The following is a 25042-nucleotide window of genomic DNA, read 5'->3' on the forward strand; positions in this document are numbered from 1 at the left end:
GTTTCAACATGATTGATTGATATTTTTTTATTTTTGTGTCTTGCATAGACACATAAACAATAAGTGATCATATAGACCAAGATGGCCACAAAAAAATAAACAAAATAAAACATAATAACAAGCTGTAAACAATGTACTTCAAAGAAACAAGAGGAATTCATATCAAATTATATAGGATATAATGTGTTTTGTCTCAAGTGCCATGCTTTCTCCAAAAATCCTGCAAAAATGAAAATCTCCTCCACAAAAGAAAACAACTCAACATACAACTCTCAGACTGCCAAGACAAATCCGGATTTACAAATCAACAAGTTAAATTTAAAACTGTTTGATGACACACAATTTCAACACCATACTAGCCAAAATAAAGCACATAGTGACACTGAACTGGCAGCTGCACTTGCGCGCCAATTTGCGCCAAACCTTCCATACAAGCTCTCGCCAGACACACTATAAGCTCCTGGTAGCCCCACAAAAACAACGACTTGAATACAAAAACATTTCATATCATATATAATATATTATATGTACTCATATAACACAGCAATACAGTGGGATTCCAGACATTATATACGTAGCAGATAGTACCAATACAGGAAGTGATGTCACCTGCTCGTACTCCTCCCTTCTTAGCGTCAAGAGAAACAGCTGTGAGCCACAACACTGTATCCTCTGCATGACCTGTCAATCAGAGAGAGAGAGAGAGAGAGAGAGAGAGAAGAGAGAGAGAGAGACAGAGAGAGACAGAGAGAGAGAGAGAGAGAGAGAGAGACACACAGAGAGACAGAGAGAGACAGAGAGAGGAGAGAGAGAGAGAGAGAGAGAGAGAGAGAGAGAGAGAGAGAGAGAGAGAGAGAGAGAGAGAGAGAGAGAGAGGAGAGAGAGAGAGAGAGAGGAGAGAGAGAGAGAAATATAGTGAGAGAGAGAGACACAGAGAGAGAGACACAGAGAGAGAGAGAGAGAGAGAGAGAGAGAGACAGAGAGAGACAGAGAGAGAGAGAGAGAGAGAGAGAGGAGAGAGAGAGAGAAAGATAGTGAGAGAGAGAGAGAGAGAGACACAGAGAGAGAGAGAGATAGAGAGAGAGAGAGAGAGAGAGAGAGAGAGAGAGAGAGAGACAGAGAGACAGAGAGAGAGAGACAGAGAGAGACAGAGAGAGAGAGAGACAGAGAGAGAGAGAGACAGAGAGAGAGAGACAATATAAAATGTGGTGTTTGCTACACTCACTAAAACATAATGAATATAAAATGTGGTGTTTGCTACACTACTCACTAAAACATAACGAATATAAAATGTGGTGTTTGCTACACTCACTAAAACATAACGAATATAAAATGTGGTGTTTGCTACACTACTCACTAAAACATAATGAATATAAAATGTGGTGTTTGCTACACTCACTAAAACATAATGAATATAAAATGTGGTGTTTGCTACACTCACTAAAACATAATGAATATAAAATGTGGTGTTTGCTACACTCACTAAAACATAATGAATATAAAATGTGGTGTTTGCTACACTCACCAACAACATGTTCAGTACAATGAAGGAAAGATGGGCTTGAAAATAAATCATTAACATTAGAGTTATGGTCCACTGGTTTCTTTGCAAAACAAAACGTAACATGTTCCACACATTCAAGAAGGTGATGATGAATATGTTGAAAAGATATTACATAATATGTCCCCTTCAAATCTCTTTTCTGACTGGATGTAATAAAACACCCTATCCTCTCCACGCACCCATCAGTGGCTGTGAAAGTGTAAAAGAAAAGGTGCGATAAGGAAACAAGGCCACATTCCAGCTCTCGACCTCGTGACCCCGCTGACCGCTCACTCATCCATGACACGCAGCTGAAGGGGAATAAACATTAAGGAAACAAAGGCCGCTGTTTACTATACAGCCGTGTCTACTATACCATAGGGAGGTGTAGTCTGACGTCACTTTGGGCCGCGCGCCAGGTCCACCCGTAGAGGGATTTATCATTGGGAACATGGATTATCGACTATTGTAACAATTCTGCCTCATGAACATTGGAAAGCTTTCCATTTTTGCACAAAATGAGTTCCCTTCTATCACTAACATTATTGTTTAAGCATTTTTGGTTGAAATACACATTTTTTATTCGATTTCTTTTTACGATTAATTGCGAATATTTTCACGTTGAGCTATAGATTGTGGATGAATAAGCACAGAAAGGTACACCGTGTTTTTATTTGTTTTAAACGAGACGATTTAGAAATGGGCAACGGGGGAAATACGTTGCAATTTTGCGAGGTGGACCGGCCGGAAACAGCAATGACGTAACCACTACACCTCCCTATAGACCAGGAAGTAACCACTACACCTCCCTATAGACCAGGAAGTAACCACTACACCTCCCTATAGACCAGGAAGTAACCACTACACCTCCCTATAGACCAGGATGTAACCACTACACCTCCCTATAGACCAGGATGTAACCACTACACCTCCCTATAGACCAGGAAGTAACCACTACACCTCCCTATAGACCAGGAAGTAACCACTACACCTCCCTATAGACCAGGATGTAACCACTACACCTCCCTATAGACCAGGAAGTAACCACTACACCTCCTTATAGACCAGGATGTAACCACTACACCTCCCTATAGACCAGGAAGTAACCACTACACCTCCCTATAGACCAGGAAGTAACCACTACACCTCCCTATAGACCAGGATGTAACCACTACACCTCCCTATAGACCAGGAAGTAACCACTACACCTCCCTATAGACCAGGATGTAACCACTACACCTCCCTATAGACCAGGAAGTAACCACTACACCTCCCTATAGACCAGGAAGTAACCACTACACCTCCCTATAGACCAGGAAGTAACCACTACACCTCCCTATAGACCAGGAAGTAACCACTACACCTCCCTATAGACCAGGAAGTAACCACTACACCTCCTTATAGACCAGGAAGTAACCACTACACCTCCCTATAGACCAGGAAGTAACCACTACACCTCCTTATAGACCAGGATGTAACCACTACACCTCCCTATAGACCAGGAAGTAACCACTACACCTCCCTATAGACCAGGAAGTAACCACTACACCTCCCTATAGACCAGGATGTAACCACTACACCTCCCTATAGACCAGGAAGTAACCACTACACCTCCCTATAGACCAGGATGTAACCACTACACCTCCCTATAGACCAGGAAGTAACCACTACACCTCCCTATAGACCAGGAAGTAACCACTACACCTCCCTATAGACCAGGAAGTAACCACTACACCTCCCTATAGACCAGGAAGTAACCACTACACCTCCCTATAGACCAGGAAGTAACCACTACACCTCCCTATAGACCAGGAAGTAACCACTACACCTCCTTATAGACCAGGAAGTAACCACTACACCTCCCTATAGACCAGGAAGTAACCACTACACCTCCCTATAGACCAGGAAGTAACCACTACACCTCCCTATAGACCAGGAAGTACTCACTACACCTCCCTATAGACCAGGAAGTAACCACTACACCTCCCTATAGACCAGGAAGTAACCACTACACCTCCCTATAGACCAGGAAGTAACCACCACACCTCCCTATAGACCAGGAAGTAACCACTACACCTCCCTATACTGTGTAGCAGTGTTGTAGTGCTCAAGTCCAGTCCAGGACTGATTTTCAGGACTCGTCGTGGCTCGACTTGGACTTGGACTCGAGCATTGACCGCATTCTGGACTCAGAAGGTGCTGCAGCCTCGGACTCGGACTTGTTAATTGATATAAATACAGTTATTTATTTAAAAATAAAATTGTAATAGGCCCTAATCATTTGGCTAGTCAGTGCATTTGTTTGGCTATAAATAAACTCCCCATTGAAACGTTGACCGCTGTGTCATTTATGTTGAATGTAGACCTTTCTTTATTTGTACGTCAGCTCTTTGACTGCCAGGGTGGAGTGGACTCGACCTCGATGACTTGGACTCGGACTCGGACTAGGGTAAAGGGGACTTGACTCGGACTTGACTCTGGCTCTTCTTTGGTGACTCGGGACTTGGACTCGTGCTCGAACACTGGGGACTCGAGACTCGACCTCGAGATTTACCACCAACCCTGTGGGACTCCTCCATGTTACTGAGGACCACTGACCCTGTGGGACTCCTCCATGTTACTGAGGGACCACCAACCCTGTGGGACGCCATGTTACTGAGGGACCACTGACCCTGTGGGACTCCTCCATGTTACTGAGGGACCACTGACCCTGTGGGACTCCATGTTACTGAGGACCACTGACCCTGTGGGACTCCATGTTACTGAGGGACCACTGACCCTGTGGGACTCCTCCATGTTACTGAGGGACCACTGACCCTGTGGGACTCCATGTTACTGAGGACCACTGACCCTGTGGGACTCCATGTTACTGAGGACCACTGACCCTGTGGGACTCCTCCATGTTACTGAGGGACCACTGACCCTGTGGGACTCCATGTTACTGAGGACCACTGACCCTGTGGGACTCCATGTTACTGAGGACCACTGACCCTGTGGGACTCCTCCATGTTACTGAGGGACCACTGACCCTGTGGGACTCCTCCATGTTACTGAGGGACCACTGACCCTGTGGGACTCCATGTTACTGAGGGACCACTGACCCTGTGGGACTCCATGTTACTGAGGACCACTGACCCTGTGGGACTCCATGTTACTGAGGGACCACTGACCCTGTGGGACTCCATGTTACTGAGGACCACTGACCCTGTGGGACTCCATGTTACTGAGGACCACTGACCCTGTGGGACTCCATGTTACTGAGGGACCACTGACCCTGTGGGACTCCATGTTACTGAGGACCACTGACCCTGTGGGACTCCATGTTACTGAGGACCACTGACCCTGTGGGACTCCTCCATGTTACTGAGGACCACTGACCCTGTGGGACTCCATGTTACTGAGGGACCACTGACCCTGTGGGACTCCATGTTACTGAGGGACCACTGACCCTGTGGGACTCCATGTTACTGAGGGACCACTGACCCTGTGGGACTCCATGTTACTGAGGGACCACTGACCCTGTGGGACTCCATGTTACTGAGGACCACTGACCCTGTGGGACTCCATGTTACTGAGGACCACTGACCCTGTGGGACTCCTCCATGTTACTGAGGACCACTGACCCTGTGGGACTCCATGTTACTGAGGGACCACTGACCCTGTGGGACTCCATGTTACTGAGGGACCACTGACCCTGTGGGACTCCATGTTACTGAGGGACCACTGACCCTGTGGGACTCCATGTTACTGAGGGACCACTGACCCTGTGGGACTCCTCCATGTTACTGAGGACCACTGACCCTGTGGGACTCCATGTTACTGAGGGACCACTGACCCTGTGGGACTCCATGTTACTGAGGACCACTGACCCTGTGGGACTCCATGTTACTGAGGACCACTGACCCTGTGGGACTCCATGTTACTGAGGACCACTGACCCTGTGGGACTCCATGTTACTGAGGACCACTGACCCTGTGGGACTCCATGTTACTGAGGACCACTGACCCTGTGGGACTCCATGTTACTGAGGACCACTGACCCTGTGGGACTCCATGTTACTGAGGACCACTGACCCTGTGGGACTCCATGTTACTGAGGGACCACTGACCCTGTGGGACTCCATGTTACTGAGGACCACTGACCCTGTGGGACTCCATGTTACTGAGGGACCACTGACCCTGTGGGACTCCATGTTACTGAGGGACCACTGACCCTGTGGGACTCCTCCATGTTACTGAGGGACCACTGACCCTGTGGGACTCCATGTTACTGAGGGACCACTGACCCTGTGGGACTCCATGTTACTGAGGACCACTGACCCTGTGGGACTCCATGTTACTGAGGGACCACTGACCCTGTGGGACTCCATGTTACTGAGGACCACTGACCCTGTGGGACTCCATGTTACTGAGGGACCACTGACCCTGTGGGACTCCATGTTACTGAGGACCACTGACCCTGTGGGACTCCATGTTACTGAGGACCACTGACCCTGTGGGACTCCATGTTACTGAGGGACCACTGACCCTGTGGGACTCCATGTTACTGAGGACCACTGACCCTGTGGGACTCCATGTTACTGAGGACCACTGACCCTGTGGGACTCCATGTTACTGAGGACCACTGACCCTGTGGGACTCCATGTTACTGAGGACCACTGACCCTGTGGGACTCCTCCATGTTACTGAGGACCACTGACCCTGCGGGACTCCATGTTACTGAGGACCACTGACCCTGTGGGACTCCATGTTACTGAGGACCACTGACCCTGTGGGACTCCATGTTACTGAGGACCACTGACCCTGTGGGACTCCATGTTACTGAGGACCACTGACCCTGTGGGACTCCATGTTACTGAGGGACCACTGACCCTGTGGGACTCCATGTTACTGAGGGACCACTGACCCTGTGGGACTCCATGTTACTGAGGGACCACTGACCCTGTGGGACTCCTCCATGTTACTGAGGGACCACTGACCCTGTGGGACTCCATGTTGTTCACGTATTCCTCGTTGACCTCCAGGACTCGGTCTCCGTCCCTGAGGCCACTGAGCTCCGCGGGGCTCCAGGGCTCCACCTGCCCGACGACGTGACCCCCCCGTCTGCCCCCCGTCTCCACCAGACGCAGGTCGAAGCCAAAGCTCTGGCCCTCGACACGCTTCAACTGGCACAGCCTGGGCACCGGACATCGGTCTGGCTCTGGGGGGGGGGGGGGGGTGACCAAATCAATTTGATTGAAGTTTATTATTTCAAATATGCAGCAGCATCACAAACAAACATCAAGTACCGGTACATTATAGCCTTAAGCCGTTCAAATAATAAATGTATATATAAAAAAAGAAAAATAACAAAGAACAAACAAAAAAGTCAAACTCAATCGTTTTTTGTTTGCATTTACATACTCATTTACATATTTAAATAAAATGGTGTCAGACACACGTAAAAAATATAATGAAATTGAAATGTATAAAAAAGCATGTGCATATCTGTCTGCGGGGTGAAGTTGTGGAATAGTCTAACCAGAGGAGTTAAAAGAAAGTTAAAGTGCTGCTGATTTCAAAAGGAAGTACAAACGACGTATTCTTGAGAAATATGCCGCGGACGGTTAACCATGTGTTTTTTTTTTATCAAATTGATTCGATCAATTGTTCAGATTTTTGATTGCCGATTGTTGTTAATGATTTTTTATTTATTTTTTGGTTGAGACTGAGGCCTGCAGGTGAGACTGAGGCCTACAGGTGAGACTGAGGCCTACAGGTGAGACTGGTGCCTACAGGTGAGACTGAGGCCTACAGGTGAGACTGAGGCCTACAGGTGAGACTGAGGCCTACAGGTGAGGCTGAGGCCTGCAGGTGAGACTGAGGCCTGCAGGTGAGACCGAGGCCTGCAGGTGAGACTGAGGCCTACAGGTGAGACTGAGGCAGGTGAGACTGAGGCCTACAGGTGAGACTGAGGCAGGTGAGACTGAGGCAGGTGAGACTGAGGCCTACAGGTGAGACTGAGGCCTACAGGTGAGACTGAGGCCTACAGGTGAGACTGAGGCCTACAGGTGAGACTGAGGCCTACAGGTGAGACTGAGGCCTGCAGGTGAGACTGAGGCCTGCAGGTGAGACTGAGGCCTGCAGGTGAGGCTGAGGCCTACAGGTGAGACTGAGGCCTGCAGGTGAGACTGATGCCTACAGGTGAGACTGAGGCCTACAGGTGAGACTGATGCCTACAGGTGAGACTGAGGCAGGTGAGACTGAGGCCTACAGGTGAGACTGAGGCCTGCAGGTGAGACTGAGGCCTGCAGGTGAGACTGAGGCCTACAGGTGAGACTGAGGCCTACAGGTGAGACTGAGGCCTGCAGGTGAGACTGAGGCCTACAGGTGAGACTGAGGCCTACAGGTGAGACTGAGGCCTGCAGGTGAGACTGGTATTTTATAACATGTATATTTCTGTATTTTTGTATGTTTGATTTTATAAAACAGGGGAAGTTCTCGATAAGCCTCTAGGCTTCTAACTTCTCCTTCACAATATGGTTATAAATTATTATGTATTTTTTTTTAAACTTTTGTTTAACTGTGTTAATAAATAAATAGAAAATACAAATACAGGGGCGGCTACGTGGCGTAGTGGGCAAGGCGCTCGCCACAAATGCGGAGACGCTGGGCTCGCCTGTTCGAGCCCAGCGCTCCACATTTGCTTTCAGTTTAGCTGGTCGTCCGTACTAATACACATTGGCCGTATTAGGGGGTGGGAAACTGATGGGTGGGGATCGGGCGTTGTGGACAGCGACTCCTACAGGTCGGTTGGTGCGCCTGCGCAGTAGAATCAGGAAGTGTCGGGGGCAGCGTGAGCCTCCCACGCGTTACTCCTCGCCACTGAGAGATCGAGCCGCGCAGGTGAAAAGATGCGACTGCTGTTACCTCAAGTACCGGAGGGGACTTGTTCTATGTATGACTTAGTTCACATTGCAGCCGGCTTGTGGGAGGCAAGAAACAGCGTTCGTGACAGGGGAGGGTTGAATTGGATGATATACGAAAATTGGGATGGGAGAAAATATAGAAAATGGGAGAAAAAGTGGATAAAAAAAATAAATAAATACAAATACAGGTGAGGCTGAAGTCGACCCCTCCCACCCCGGACAGTGTCTCTGAAAGGTCTGCCTGTTTGCAGCCCCCCACCCCCCCCCCCCCACCTCCTTTACCCCCCCCCCCCCCCGCTCTATATACACTACAAGTAACATTAGTCTCCACAACTGTCTGTTAACCCTTGCACGTTCCCCGATCAATGTTTTGCCCACTCCTGCACAAAAACTATACAGCAAACATTTATATTTGTATTCTATTTTTGACCCGCCGCAGTACTTTAGTTTTTACAATTCTACTTTCATACTTTTCCCTCCTATACGTTTATTGCATGCACCAACGTACCAAAACATGGCAATAATAAACCTGATTCTGATAATCGTCAGATCTTACCGGGATCATCGGAGATGACCAGGGCTGGATTGTCGATCCCCTCCTTTGGGTTGAAGGTGAAACTTGAGCAGCAAACCATGAAAAAGAAGAAGTGGCAGAAGGAAGAAGAAGAAGAAGAGGAAGAAGAGGAAGAAGAAGAAGAAGAAGAAGAAGAAGAAGAAGAAGAAGAAGAAGAAGAAGAAGAAGAAGAAGAAGAAGAAGAAGAAGAAGAAGAAGAAGAAGAAGAAGAAGAAGAAGAAGAGCGATCAGATCAAAGGTTTCTTTCTTTTCAAAACGGCAAAGTAGTCACGTCTGTTTCTCTCTCTTCTCCGTCGATAAGAGCTGGGCGTGATTTTGATTTTGATTTGATTTTGATTACGGATCCCCATTAGCTGGTGCCATAGCAACCAGCTATAGTCTTCCTGGGGTCCACACAAAAAACATACATACAAAAACAATTATTATTGCAAAACAAAATGATTAAAAGTCAGTACTCAACACACAATGCATAATGAAGCTAACAATAAACCCTTTCACTGCCACACGACAGAAGGTTAACCCTTTACTATCACACAACCGACAGTCACCTGTCGTGTGGCAGTGAAATGGTTAACCTTCTGTGAATTGTCGCAGTGAAAGGGTTAACCGCTTTGGTAGTGAGGCAGTGAAAGGGTTAAGATGGCTAAAATTACATGCAAGCACAGAAACGGAAACAAAAAAATTTAAAATACTTTACAGTGTTAAATACAATTTAATTAAGATTATTTTTAAAAGTGAATCTACTAGTAAATGCAGCAGAGGTTTTGAGGCAGGTTATAACTGGCATCACGACGCCCGTGTGGCGGCTTACCGACGTGGAAGTTCCATGGCATCCTCGAGACCTGAGTGAACGACAAGAGACAGGATATGAGGAGACACTCGAGTTACATGTACCTCCCTGCAAACCCACAGCCAGTTCTGGCCTGGTCCCTGGTCCCTGGTCCCTGGCCTGGTCCCCCCCTCCAGGGTAGACCCCCCCCCCTCCCCTCCCCGGCCTGGCTGACCTTGCTGCCGCCCCGCCGGGTTACTCATCTCCTCGCCGAGGCCCCCGTCACATCGCGTAGGACATCACAAGGACGCGGCCGGGGCTGATCATTAAAGCGCGCGATTATGTGTCTCTCCGGCTTCATTCACTTCTAAAGTAAATAAACTAGGAATCTACCTATAAAGTAGATGAATGAACGAACCGGAAAAACACGATTCGAGGCAAAAAGACCCACGTCGTCGTCACGACCCGTGTCACCTTGTATCACACTGGCTTCCTGTGTGTCTATAGAGTACAAACAGCATGGGGCACGATTCCTTTTCCTCCATTCAAAACAAAGACGCATTATGACGACCCAAGCGAGCTATAGCTGTGGAACATGAGTACGCCGATCGTGGTACTGTTTATTTAATAACAGGATACTCACATGACTGGCCTGATGCTCACTTGGATACAGAATGGATCTCCCTCTCTCTCTCTCTCTTTCTCTCTCTCCAACCGTCACCTCCGTCTCTCTGTCAAACACATTCACAAACTCCCGGCCTCCTCCCTCCAACACACACAAACACTTATGCTAACTCTCTCTCTCCCTCTCTCCTCTCTTCATCCATACACACACACCCCTCCAACACACACAAACACTTATGCTAACTCTCTCCCTCTCTTACCTGTCTCTCTCTCTCTGCTCTCTCTCTGTGTGCTCTCTCTCTCTCTCCCTCTCTCTGCTCTCTCTCTGTGTGCTCTCTCTCCTGTCTGTCTCCCTCTCCTCTCTCTCATGTCTCTCTCTCTCTGCTCTCTCTCTGTGTGCTCTCTCTGTGTGCTCTCTCTCTCTCTCCCTCTCTCTGCTCTCGCTCTGTGTGCTCTCTCTCCTGTCTGTCTCCCTCTCCTCTCTCTCATGTATCTCTCTCTCTGCTCTCTCTCTGTGTGCTCTCTCTGTGTGCTCTCTCTATGTATCTCATGTCTCTCTCCCTCTCTCCCTCTCTCTCTCTCCCTCTCTCTCCTCTCTCTCTCTCCATCCACACACACACACCACCTCTGGGCAGGGAGAGGTCTGAACAGGCCGTGCTGTACGCGTAGAGAGACCCGCAGTGTCATGTAACCCTCCCCGGCCGGCCAGCTACTGTAACTGCTGACCACTGACTGTTCCCACTCTTTGAGACGTGAAACACTATCATCTCCCCGGAGGGCCTCCTCCTCTGGTAACGGATTCAAAATAAAAAACCTTCCCTCTGAACGTGCGGCGCTAAATATAAACAATAGCCGCCCAGACGAGGACTGTGGATATAATGTACTGCCGATAAAATTACAAGTAAAGTAAACAATGGAGGTCGTTACGCTATTATTACCAACGAGCTCCTCACGTATACAGCATTATCATCTAGCCCTCAACTGCAGGAGTTCAACCGTCACCTAGTCCTCAACTGCAGGAGTTCAACTGTCATCTAGTCCTCAACTGCAGGAGTTCAACTGTCACCTAGTCCTCAACTGCAGGACTTAAAACATCCTCTAGTCCTCAACTGCAGGAGTTCAACTGTCACCTAGTCCTCAACTGCAGGACTTAAAACATCCTCTAGCCCTCAACTGCAGGAGTTCAACCGTCATCTAGTCCTCAACTGCAGGACTTAAAACATCCTCTAGTCCTCAACTGCAGGAGTTCAACCGTCATCTAGTCCTCAACTGCAGGACTTAAAACATCCTCTAGCCCTCAACTGCAGGAGTTCAACTGTCACCTAGTCCTCAACTGCAGGACTTAAAACATCCTCTAGTCCTCAACTGCAGGAGTTCAACCGTCATCTAGTCCTCAACTGCAGGAGTTCAACCCACATTGATTCCTTGGGTTTTAGCACCAGAACCATATCAAGGGAGCGAGAGCTGCACACAGGCCGACCTACAACTACATCACGACACACACAGGCCGACCTACAACTACATCACGACACACACAGGCCAACCTACAACTACATCACGACACACACACAGGCCAACCTACAACTACATCACGACACACACAGGCCAACCTACAACTACATCATGGTCTCACAGGCCAACCTACAACTACATCACGACACACACAGGCCGACCTACAACTACATCACGACACACAGCCAGGCCAACCTACAACTACATCACGACACACACAGGCCAACCTACAACTACATCATGGTCTCACAGGCCAACCTACAACTACATCACGACACACACAGGCCGACCTACAACTACATCACGACACACAGCCAGGCCAACCTACAACTACATCACGACACACAGCCAGGCCGACCTACAACTACATCACGACACACAGCCAGGCCGACCTACAACTACATCACGACACACAGCCAGGCCGACCTACAACTACATCACGACACACACAGGCCGACCTACAACTACATCATGGTCTCACAGGCAATGTTGACTTACCATAAACACCAATCAACCCTCTCAGCTCCTCACCTCATGTCCCCGCCGGTGAAGAAGAATCGGTGAGACAGTATTCCAACACGGAGCACCACAAGGCCTTTAGATGTGTATAGTCAAATCACGGAGCTCTGCAGCCTGTTTGGCTCACACACACACACACGCACACACACGCACACACGCACACACACACACACACACACACGAGGAAGCAGGCAGAGAGCTTACCTGTGGCGACGTGCTTCATGCTGAGTCGCCCCTGCCCCGTATACCTGGTGTGTGCGGTCAAGTAGTGGCGGTCCAAAGGTATACAGAGGAGGACATAATAAAAACACTGTTTCGTCACCAGGTGTGAGGCACTGACTCGTGTCTCCACAGTGGGCTGCTGTGTTTAATGTTTAATCCGGTTGACTAAGGTGGTGAGCGAAGACTAGTGTCGTTATTATAATGCAGCTTTTACAAGCTTGGTCAAGTGGTCAGGTTAGGGTTATGGGTTAGGGTATATTTGTATAGTGTTGGGACTTTATTCTTCTTTTGACTGTTTTACTGTATGAAGCACAATGTCAGGAGGCTCATACGGAACCAAGCGTTTCACTGTAATGTACATGTAAAACAAAACTTGAAACGTATTTTTTGGTTGTCAGTTGGTTAGTATGGCTTTGTCAGTATTCCAATGTACAGTGTACAGTGCCCCCCCCCCCCTACCCAACCCCCCCCCCCCCCCCCCCACCTCCAATGTACAGCCCCCACCCACCCAACCTCCTCCAATGTACAGTTTCTACGTCAAATGTATATACACTCTTTTTCTGGACACTTTTTGTATCACAAACAGTACTGTATTTGCAAATCTGATGTGTCATAAATGTATAGATGTAGCGGTACTGTCTATCTGTATGTCATGTATGTCATATATATGTTATGATGAATTGAAAATGGGGGACCCTGATGTAAACAAGACGAAAGTCTTTCTCTGGTCTGCATCCCCTTAACAATTGTATGTATTGAGCCGTACTGTATTGTACCCATTCTGCAATCTGTTAATAAACTTTTCAATCAATCAATCAAAGGAGTCCAGTGGAAAGGAGTTTGATTCATTCAAACATTTATTCTTTTAGCATTATACCCTAATGTACATGCTTCATCTCAGCCATCTTTTAGAGAGGGATTTATTTCACACTTCCAATAAAATCTGTTTAATAAACTCTTCTACTGCCAACATTCAACTTGCGCTGGTCAGTCTTTAATAAAGAAGAACAGAAATAAAAAAAATTAAAACATCAACATCAACCACACTACAGAAGGTTAACCCTTTCACAACCACACTACAACAGAAGGTTAACCTTGTAGTGAAAGGGTTAAATAGAGAATTACAGTCATTCTTCCACACTCGCAGTACAAAATGTACTATCCATCATAAACACCTGCATGTTCATAAAATCTATTATGAATCGTGTTAAATCTCATGGTACTGAAATGGAAAGCCTGAATGAAACAGCGTTGCATCATGGGAGCACATTTTGGCACGCTGCGAGCACTCGGCTCCCGACTGACTGTCGCTTTATTACCGCCAGCCGTGTCAATCGGTCAGCGTATCAAACCAGCCATAATTATCCATAATTACTTTCACGATAGAAAAAAGGTCAAGGACACGATGAACAGTGCAAACCCATCACGCTCCGCTCTGTGCAACGTTAGCTACATTTTCAAGTAACATGTAAATGATATGTTAAACGCTTGCTTTTTTTTTTTAATGCTATCAATTAAATGTTTAACAGCACAAGTACATACAGTATATTATTAAAACCACAATAGCACAGGCATACAAACAAATATCATTGAAAACCACTTTTAGGAAACTGAAACCACTCAAAAGGTTTGAGGAAGGCTAATGGCTATTTGACAGAATGAATCCATACTAGACCTAAAATACAAAGACATGTTAAAGGGGGATGCCACCCAATTTAACAATTCACATGATATCACATGCGCCCCCCCAGGACAGGTTATAGACAATATTTGTCAACAAAAAACTGAAATACAGGTAGAAATCAGAGAGAACACAACATGCCGTCACCTGCATGTAAGACTTGGGGGGGGGGGGGGGGGGCATAGACAATGAGTACATGGTAAATGGTGCATTTATATAGCAGCTTTTATCCAAAGCGCTTTACAATTTTGTTCCTCACATTTGACCCGTTCACTCACACATTCACACACCGACGGCGGAGGCGACCGTGATGCAAGGTGCCGACCTGCTCATCGGGAGCAGTTAGGGGTTAATTGCCTTGCTCAAGGACAGTCTACATCACAACAGCCCCAGAGTCTACATCCAGTTGAAATCACATAATCGAGGCTTCTCCCTCCTCGTCCCACGGGAATACCACACGTCGTCAAGTATTTTAAATGGGTGGCATTTCCCTTTAAGGGAAACTCAATTTGAGAAAGACAAACAACATAATAAAACCAACAACAACACGCTTTTCAGGCGTGGGTTTAACGAGGATGTGCAACAGTACGACAGCCCGAGAAGGACACCTCCGGTAGCTTGTGCGCGGCTTCTGAGCCGTTAAAATGTACGTTAAAACGACACACTGGAACAAATATATTAAAATGATTGGAAGACATATACTAGACCATATAACCCTCTGGAAGTTTACAAGACTTCCAACAACTTCCTGAAAAACACCAGTTCCCTTTTTATTGCATCAAAGGACATTCAACAGTTAAAGGGTAATACCGCTGTTTTATTCAACAGTTACCGCTGATCCATTTTCATCCATACGTCTTTACCTTCGGGAAGTAAAATGACAATAAGTGAGAGAGTTGGACTCGGAGTTGAGATCTGTATAGGCCTGCCCGGGTCAGAGGTCAGAGGTCGCATGCGCTGCTGATGTACCTGGGATGTTAATTTGCCACGCCCCCCCCCCCTCTCACCTCAATGCAAAGTCAAGAGGAGTTTAGAATCAGAGATGAGAGCTGTGTGCGATTTGAGTGCAAAGTGAGAACTTGTTGTTTTTCCAGATGAATGCGCCACAGAAATCCACCTCCAGAAACCATATTTCTAGTAAACTTGCATCGTGACTTGTAATTCTGGCGATTTCCTCCTTACAACTGGGCATGCGTAATTGCGAATGTAAATTTTCTGCTTACATTTACATTTGACATTTTTGTCATTTAGCTGAACGCTTTTATCCAAAGCGACTTACAGGTTCTGTACGACAAGTCAGCAGGAAGGAAGGAAGGAAGGAAGGAAGGAAGGAAGGAAGGAAGGAAGGAAGGAAGGAAGGAAGGAAGGAAGGAAGGAAGGAAGGAAGGAAGGAAGGAAGGAAGGAAGGAAGGAAGGAAGGAAGGGTGCAACTCTACCAGCTGAGTAACAATGTTCATCAAACAGTGTTGAAACTTGGGTGCTGCAGTGTTGAGTGCAGAGTAGTAGAGACATATTAGTATAGTAGGTAGTAGGGCTGTCCCCGACTAAGGATTTGGATGGTCGACTAGGATTGGCCAAAATTTGCCGTTAGTCGACTATTGGTCGACTTAAAAAAAATTATAATATTTAAAAAAAATTATTTACATTTTTTTTATCATTCCATTTGGGCTGTGGGGGTGAAGCTTAATGTCTGAAGGAGTCGACTGAAGGCTTCTTGTCCTCTGCAAAAGCATGCAATTGGTCCACTGATGGATACATCTTGATTTTGTCTAGTCTAGTGTGTTCATTAGACGGGTGAAATCCTTTTTCAGTGCCTCTGTGCCTGTTTTCGTAGGCAGTTAGCCTCTGGTATGCGTGCTATTAGCGTTAGCCACGCTTCTAGGCCTCTTTTCTTTTGGAAAGAATGATACAAAAAAATAAAAAATTATTAATATTTTTTTTAATTTATTTATTTGTATTATATTCGACTAAGAGGTTGGCCAGTCGACTACGGCCCCTTTCGACCGATTAGTCGACTAATCGATTAATAGGGGTCAGCCCTAGTAGGTAGTAATATAGCCGAGGGAAGATTATTTAGTGGAAGAGTGCAGCTTATCATCATAGTACTTCCCGGAGGTAAATAAAGGACATTAAGTCAGTGTTGGAAACCTGAGATATTCCCCCGTCAGCTACTACACACATGAGCCACTTTCCAAATGTTGTAGGGGACGTAGGCGCCTAAGTCCAAAAACTCACCAATGCAAATCGCTTGTTGTGTAAAAAAATACCTCAAATATAACTTTACTGGTGCAAACGTGCAGCAGGAGTAACGGGAAGCCATTCAGGAGCCAGGCAGACGATGAGGCAAGACGATGATGAGGCAGAGGATGATGAGGCAGAACGGCGATGAGGCAGAGCGGCGAGCGGACGACGCGTGTCTCTCGTTACTTGGCACCTCTGGAGGCCCCGGGCAGGGAGTCTCTCGTTACTTGGCACCTCTGGAGGCCCCGGGCAGGGAGTCTCTCGTTACTTGGCACCTCTGGAGGCCCCGGGCAGGGAGTCTCTCGTTACTTGGCACCACCTCTGGAGGCCCCGGGCAGGGAGTCTCGCTCCAGCATGCGCAGGATGTGTCGCACGCCCTTCTCCACCCGACGGTACTGCAGCCTCTTCCAGAGACTGGGCTGCAGCTGGCGACCCCACTCCAGGTCCCGCAGGAACACCTGAGGAACACCAGGGGGCGCATTCATGTGGTTAGTCGAGGTTTAACACCTGAGGACAGGGGGGGGGGGGGGGGCATGTGGTTACTTTTTACTGGGTTAAAGGCCCTGATACTGTGGGTTAAAGGCCCTGCGGGTTAAAGGCCCTGATACTGTGGGTTAAAGGCCCTGTGGGTTAAAGGCCCTGATACTGTGGGTTAAAGGCCCTGATACTGTGGGTTAAAGGCCCTGTGGGTTAAAGTCCCTGATACTGTGGGTTAAAGGCCCTGATACTGTGGGTTAAAGGCCCTGATACTGTGGGTTAAAGGCCCTGTGGGTTAAAGGCCCTGATACTGTGGGTTAAAGGCCCTGTGGGTTAAAGGCCCTGATACTGTGGGTTAAAGGCCCTGCTACTGTGGGTTAAAGGCCCTGATACTGTGGGTTAAAGGCCCTGATACTGTGGGTTAAAGGCCCTGATACTGTGGGTTAAAGTCCCTGATACTGTGGGTTAAAGGCCCTGATACTGTGGGTTAAAGGCCCTGATACTGTGGGTTAAAGGCCCTGATACTGTGGGTTAAAGGCCCTGATACTGTGGGTTAAAGGCCCTGATACTGTGGGTTAAAGGCCCTGTGGGTTAAAGGCCCTGATACTGTGGGTTAAAGGCCCTGTGGGTTAAAGGCTCTGATACTGTGGGTTAAAGGCCCTGCTACTGTGGGTTAAAGGCCCTGATACTGTGGGTTAAAGGCCCTGATACTGTGGGTTAAAGGCCCTGATACTGTGGGTTAAAGGCCCTGATACTGTGGGTTAAAGGCCCTGATACTGTGGGTTAAAGGCCCTGATACTGTGGGTTAAAGGCCCTGATACTGTGGGTTAAAGGCCCTGTGGGTTAAAGGCCCTGATACTGTGGGTTAAAGGCCCTGTGGGTTAAAGGCCCTGATACTGTGGGTTAAAGGCCCTGCTACTGTGGGTTAAAGGCCCTGATACTGTGGGTTAAAGGCCCTGATACTGTGGGTTAAAGGCCCTGATACTGTGGGTTAAAGGCCCTGATACTGTGGGTTAAAGGCCCTGATACTGTGGGTTAAAGGCCCTGATACTGTGGGTTAAAGGCCCTGTGGGTTAAAGGCCCTGATACTGTGGGTTAAAGTCCCTGTGGGTTAAAGGCCCTGATACTGTGGGTTAAAGGCCCTGATACTGTGGGTTAAAGGCCCTGATACTGTGGGTTAAAGTCCCTGATACTGCGGGTTAAAGGCCCTGATACTGTGGGTTAAAGGCCCTGATACTGTGGGTTAAAGGCCCTGATACTGCGGGTTAAAGGCCCTGATACTGTGGGTTAAAGGCCCTGATACTGCGGGTTAAAGTCCCTGATACTGTGGGTTAAAGGCCCTGATACTGTGGGTTAAAGGCCCTGATACTGTGGGTTAAAGGCCCTGATACTGCGGGTTAAAGGCCCTGATACTGTGGGTTAAAGGCCCTGATACTGTGGGTTAAAGGCCCTGATACTGCGGGTTAAAGGCCCTGATACTGTGGGTTAAAGGCCCTGATACTGTGGGTTAAAGTCCCTGATACTGTGGGTTAAAGGCCCTGATACTGCGGGTTAAAGGCCCTGATACTGTGGGTTAAAGGCCCTGATACTGCGGGTTAAAGTCCCTGATACTGTGGGTTAAAGGCCCTGATACTGTGGGTTAAAGGCCCTGATACTGTGGGTTAAAGGCCTGATACTGTACTGTGGGTTAAAGGCCCTGATACTGTGGGTTAAAGGCCTGATACTGTACTGTGGGTTAAAGGCCCTGATACTGTGGGTTAAAGGCCCTGATACTGTGGGTTAAAGTCCCTGATACTGTGGGTTAAAGGCCCTGCGGGTTAAAGGCCCTGATACTGAGGGTTAAGGGCCCTGTGGGTTAAAGGCCCTGATACTGTGGGTTAAAGGCCCTGTGGGTTAAAGGCCCTGATACTGTGGGTTAAAGGCCCTGTGATCATAAATCACTAATTGAATGTGCATATACTTCATGTTTTGATTTGTGACTAGGCCTACTGTCTTTAACCTCTTAACACGCAACGGCCACGTGTGGGTCCTCTTGAGGACGATTTGCCACCATTTTGCCGACCTGCATATTTGTGTGCATATTTTTTAATACAATATATATATCGAATTAAAGCTCTGTCGCCTGTCGATTGCCATTTCAGGCGACAAAATACGTTCAGCGGTTCTTGAGTTACATGCCGATATGTGAGGCGAGCGCCAAAGTCTTTTGCAGACCTTTTATTTTTTCGAATACCACTCCCGAGGCTCTAGCTCCGTCAATCATTTGGCAATCTCGAAAATGATTGGACAGGGTTGTAACCATTGAGTGTGGCTTTCCAATGATACCCCACGTGGGGATGAGCGAATCAGGGATCTAGGTGAAAAGTCACAAGCGAAAACAGGAAGAGAAAAAAACGCGGATTGCATTGGAGTCAATGAGAAAATGGAAACCTGCAGAGCCTTTTTTTTTTTTTTTTTTACAGTTTACCAAAATTGCTATGGACCCAGGGTGTTTTTCCAGCCATACAAATTATTTTGGAAATATACTTTTGGATATTGCAACTACTACAGAAAAACATGAGTAACAAGTTTTTCTACAACTCAAGTTCGGACCTATGTTACTCTATTCCACTAGCACTAAAAGTGAATTTGCCTTGACTTGGTCTGCTTTGCTGCTATCTATTTTATACTTATTTGATACATTTCTTTGTATGCCTGTCTTTTTTTCTGCTGTGAAGCACTTTGAGCTGCAATTCTTGTATGAAAGGTGCTATACAAATAAAGTCTATTATTATTATTATTATTATTATTATTATTATTATTATTATTATTATTATTATTATTATTATTATTATTATTATTATTATTATTATTATTATTAATATGTAAACGCGTATGTCTGCTCTAGTGAGGGGCATCGTCTTTAGATGCAAAGCGCCTCACGGAACAGCCATGAACGTCTCCCGGGGAAAACTAGGCCCGCTCCTCCCGGCAGCATGTAGAAGTGTCCTTGAGCAAGACACTTAACCCCTAATTGCTCCCGATGAGCAGGTTGGCAGTTGGCACCTTGCATGGTCGCCTCCGCCGTCGGTGTGTGAATGTGTGAGTGAACGGGTAAAAATGTGAGGAACAAAATTGTAAAGTGCTTTGGATAAAAGCTGCTATACACCATTTACCATTTACCGTTCAGACTAGCCCCCATGCAGTGGTTTCAGCTATGTAGCACTCTGGTCCTCCCTGCTGGCCAAACCCTAGAATGCAGCCTAATCCCCTCTGACTCAGAAAGGCATTTTCCCATTGACAGTCCATAGAAAAGATACAGCTCTTAAAATAATTAAGAAAATACCTTCAACGTGGAATATGTCCTCTAATAACTTAGTTAATTATGTATTTATGATTTTTTTTTTATTATCTCCCTCCCCCCCCTTCTTTTTCCGTTTTTCTCCCCTCCCATGTTAGTCGTTATGCCAATTCCCAATCCCCTTCCTGGTCGTTGCGCACTCTACCCCCTACCGTCGGTCTGGGAGGGGGGCGGAGACTAATCACATGCTTCCTCCGACACATGTGTAGCCAGCCCACCGCTTCTTTTCACCTGGCAGCGCGGACTCTCACTGGGAGAGTGTAACGTGTGGAAGGATCACACTACCTCTCCTAGATCCTTCCCTCGCTGTGCAGGCGCCCCGACCGAACTGTAGGAGTCGCTGTTTTTACAACGACCAGGACCCACCCTCGCCGGGTTTCCCACCCTCTAACACCGCCAATTGTGTCAGTATGGACGGTCGGCCAACCCGGAGGGCGGCACCACAGCTGGATTCGATCCCACTGGCTCTGTGGTGGTAGACAGACGCTTAGTACGCTGCGCTATCCGGCCACCTATCATGTATTTATTTTTATCATGAAGACGTAACTTGGAGGTCCCTGCTGGAAGGTGGTGTACCTGGAGCTGCTAGGGAGGTGTTAGGGAGGTGTTAGGGAGGTGTTAGGGAGGGGTTAGGGAGGTGTACCTGGAGGCGTTAGGGAGGTGTTAGGGAGGTGTTATGGAGGGGTTAGGGAGGTGTTAGGGAGGGGTTAGGGAGGTGTTAGGGAGGTGTACCTGGAGGCGTTAGGGAGGTGTTAGGGAGGTGTTATGGAGGGGTTAGGGAGGTGTTAGGGAGGGGTTAGGGAGGTGTTAGGGAGGGGTTAGGGAGGTGTACCTGGAGGCGTTAGGGAGGTGTTAGGGAGGTGTTATGGAGGGGTTAGGGAGGTGTTAGGGAGGGGTTAGGGAGGTGTTAGGGAGGGGTTAGGGAGGGGTTAGGGAGGTGTTAGGGAGGGGTTAGGGAGGGGTTAGGGAGGTGTTAGGGAGGGGTTAGGGAGGTGTTAGGGAGGGGTTAGGGAGGTGTTAGGGAGGTGTTAGGGAGGGGTTAGGGAGGTGTTAGGGAGGGGTTAGGGAGGGGTTAGGGAGGGGTTAGGGAGGGGTTAGGGAGGTGTTAGGGAGGGGTTAGGGAGGTGTTAGGGAGGTGTTAGGGAGGGGTTAGGGAGGTGTTATGGAGGGGTTAGGGAGGGGTTAGGGAGGTGTGTACCTGGAGCTGCTGCTGCAGCTGCGTCCGGTCCCAGGTGGAGGCGTTCTTCTGGATCACACTCAGGATGGGGTGCCAGTCCTCCGAGAGGTCCACGCCCTCCGTGACCGAGGCCAGCACCTTCACCCGCCTGCCGGTCCCGGTGCCTCCCTGCTGGTCCGAGGGGGAGGGGGCGCCTCGCACGTACAGAGACTGCTTCCCCACATCGCTGAGGGGGTTCAGGTACAAGCTGGGGGGGGGGGGGGGTAAGATACAGTATGTACTGAATAGGGCCCGAATGATGTAATACTGCATTGAATGCTCCAGACAGTGGAATAGTTCAGACCAGCCCTAGTGGTGAGGCTACAGCAAGTATAACAACACAATATTATACTGTATATATATATATATGTGTGTGTGTGTGTGTGTGTGTGTGTGTGTGTGTGTGTGTGTGTGTGTGTGAGTGAGAGAGGGGGAGGGGGGGGGGCGTGGGGTGTGAGTCCTCAGCCCTTGTGTCTGTGAACGTAACAAGTTCATAACGTTTTCTTTCCCCTATTATTTCATGCACACTATATTTATTGTTTTAAATAATTATTTTCTTTTAAGTTATTTTGTGCATCATCACTCTGTTTTGAATTTGATGCAAATTTGCAACAATGCATGAGGGTCATCCTTTTGTATTAAACGGCTGCATAAAGCGAGCATTTGTTGACTCTCATGTTGATAAGAGTATTAAAACTAGAAAAAGATATTTAGAACAGATACAAAATATGTGATTAATTTACGATTAATATGCAAGTTAACTATGGACAATCATGTGATTAATCAGATTAAATATTTTAATCGATTGACAGCCTTAATATATATATATTAGGGATGCTCGATATTGGCTTTTTTACCGATACAGATATACCGATATTGTCCAACTCTTAATTTCCGATACCGATATCAACCGATATCAATCGATATCAACCGATACCGATATATGCAGGGTCCCCCCCCCCCCAAAATGGAATAATTTCAGGTAATTAACATTACATATCTCTTGTTGTGGAATTAACACATTATGCATACTTTTGACAATAAATAAAATAAGAATTTGTTCTTACTTGCTTGCCTGGGTAAATAAAGGTTATAGAAATGTAAAAAAAGAAAAATATTATTTCTTTTGAAAACCGATACAGATATTTTCCGATATCACATTTTAATGCCGATATCGGCCGATAATATCAGACATCCCTAATATATATATATGTATGTATATATATATATAGTGAAGGGCCGCTCACTGCACAGTGTGGATGCTGGGGTGTACTGAGTACTGTATATATATATATAGTGAAGGGCCGCTCACTGCACGGTGTGGATGCTGGGGTGTACTGAGTACTGTATATATATATATAGTGAAGGGCCGCTCACTGCACAGTGTGGATGCTGGGGTGTACTGAGTACTGTATATATATATATATAGTGAAGGGCCGCTCACTGCACGGTGTGGATGCTGGGGTGTACTGAGTACTGTATATATATATATAGTGAAGGGCCGCTCACTGCACAGTGTGGATGCTGGGGTGTACTGAGTACTGTATATATATATATAGTGAAGGGCCGCTCACTGCACGGTGTGGATGCTGGGGTGTACTGAGTACTGTATATATATATATAGTGAAGGGCAGCTCACTGCACAGTGTGGATGCTGGGGTGTACTGAGTACTGTATATATATATATAGTGAAGGGCAGCTCACTGCACGGTGTGGATGCTGGGGTGTACTGAGTACTGTATATATATATATAGTGAAGGGCCGCTCACTGCACGGTGTGGATGCTGGGGTGTACTGAGTACTGTATATATATATATAGTGAAGGGCCGCTCACTGCACGGTGTGGATGCTGGGGGTGTACTGAGTACTGTATATATATATATAGTGAAGGGCCGCTCACTGCACGGTGTGGATGCTGGGGTGTACTGAGTACTGTATATATATATATAGTGAAGGGCTGCTCACTGCACGGTGTGGATGCTGGGGTGTACTGAGTACTGTATATATATATATATATATATATAGTGAAGGGCTGCTCACTGCACGGTGTGGATGCTGGGGTGTACTGAGTACTGTATATATATATACAGTGAAGGGCTGCTCACTGCACAGTGTGGATGCTGGGGTGTACTGAGTACTGTATATATATATATATAGTGAAGGGCTGCTCACTGCACGGTGTGGATGCTGGGGTGTACTGAGTACTGTATATATATATATATATATATATATATAGTGAAGGGCCGCTCACTGCACGGTGTGGATGCTGGGGTGTACTGAGTACTGTATATATATATATAGTGAAGGGCTGCTCACTGCACAGTGTGGATGCTGGGGTGTACTGAGTACTGTATATATATATATAGTGAAGGGCCGCTCACTGCACAGTGTGGATGCTGGGGTGTACTGAGTACTGTATATATATATATATAGTGAAGGGCTGCTCACTGCACGGTGTGGATGCTGGGGGGTGTACTGAGTACTGTATATATATATATATAGTGAAGGGCTGCTCACTGCACGGTGTGGATGCTGGGGTGTACTGAGTACTGTATATATATATATATATATATATATAGTGAAGGGCCGCTCACTGCACGGTGTGGATGCTGGGGTGTACTGAGTACTGTATATATATATATAGTGAAGGGCCGCTCACTGCACGGTGTGGATGCTGGGGTGTACTGAGTACTGTATATATATATATAGTGAAGGGCCGCTCACTGCACAGTGTGGATGCTGGGGGTGTACTGAGAACTGTATATATATATATATAGTGAAGGGCCGCTCACTGCACGGTGTGGATGCTGGGGTGTACTGAGTACTGTATATATATATATAGTGAAGGGCCGCTCACTGCACAGTGTGGATGCTGGGGTGTACTGAGTACTGTATATATATATATAGTGAAGGGCCGCTCACTGCACAGTGTGGATGCTGGGGTGTACTGAGTACTGTATATATATATAGAGTGAAGGGCCGCTCACTGCACAGTGTGGATGCTGGGGTGTACTGAGTACTGTATATATATATATAGTGAAGGGCCGCTCACTGCACAGTGTGGATGCTGGGGTGTACTGAGTACTGTATATATATATATAGTGAAGGGCCGCTCACTGCACAGTGTGGATGCTGGGGTGTACTGAGTACTGTATATATATATATAGTGAAGGGCCGCTCACTGCACAGTGTGGATGCTGGGGTGTACTGAGTACTGTATATATATATATATAGTGAAGGGCCGCTCACTGCACGGTGTGGATGCTGGGGTGTACTGAGTACTGTATATATATATATAGTGAAGGGCCGCTCACTGCACGGTGTGGATGCTGGGGTGTATCTCATCTTTTAACCCGACGCCTTTAACACGACAGAAGGTTAGCAGCTAATGATGCTAATGATGGAGCATCGCCGTCG

At 47.2% G+C, this 25042-nt stretch overlaps 2 protein-coding genes across 2 annotated transcripts in view; both read right to left on the reverse strand.

Moving 5' to 3' along the window:
* The window catches only part of nherf4a (NHERF family PDZ scaffold protein 4a), a gene marked incomplete at its 5' end in the record, with an annotated part of 34943 nt that extends 22272 nt beyond the window's left edge, over positions 1–12671 (reverse strand). The window contains 5 exons of the mRNA XM_084311971.1: positions 610–681; positions 6522–6742; positions 9007–9068; positions 9836–9866; positions 12653–12671. Of these exons, the coding sequence (XP_084168097.1) occupies positions 610–681; positions 6522–6742; positions 9007–9068; positions 9836–9866; positions 12653–12671 (405 nt within the window). The remainder of the gene's footprint in view (positions 1–609; positions 682–6521; positions 6743–9006; positions 9069–9835; positions 9867–12652) is intronic.
* An 877-nt stretch (positions 12672–13548) lies between these two features.
* The window catches only part of nlrx1 (NLR family member X1), a 46099-nt gene continuing 34605 nt past the window's right edge, over positions 13549–25042 (reverse strand). The window contains exons 13-14 of the mRNA XM_084330650.1: positions 21608–21833; positions 13549–17050 (exon numbers count right to left, since the gene is read on the reverse strand). Of these exons, the coding sequence (XP_084186776.1) occupies positions 16898–17050; positions 21608–21833 (379 nt within the window). The 3' untranslated portion in view covers positions 13549–16897. The remainder of the gene's footprint in view (positions 17051–21607; positions 21834–25042) is intronic.

The sequence above is a fragment of the Notolepis coatsorum genome (genome assembly GCF_963971535.1).
Source record: "Notolepis coatsorum genome assembly, chromosome: 1".
NCBI classification, from domain to species: domain Eukaryota; kingdom Metazoa; phylum Chordata; class Actinopteri; order Aulopiformes; family Paralepididae; genus Notolepis; species Notolepis coatsorum.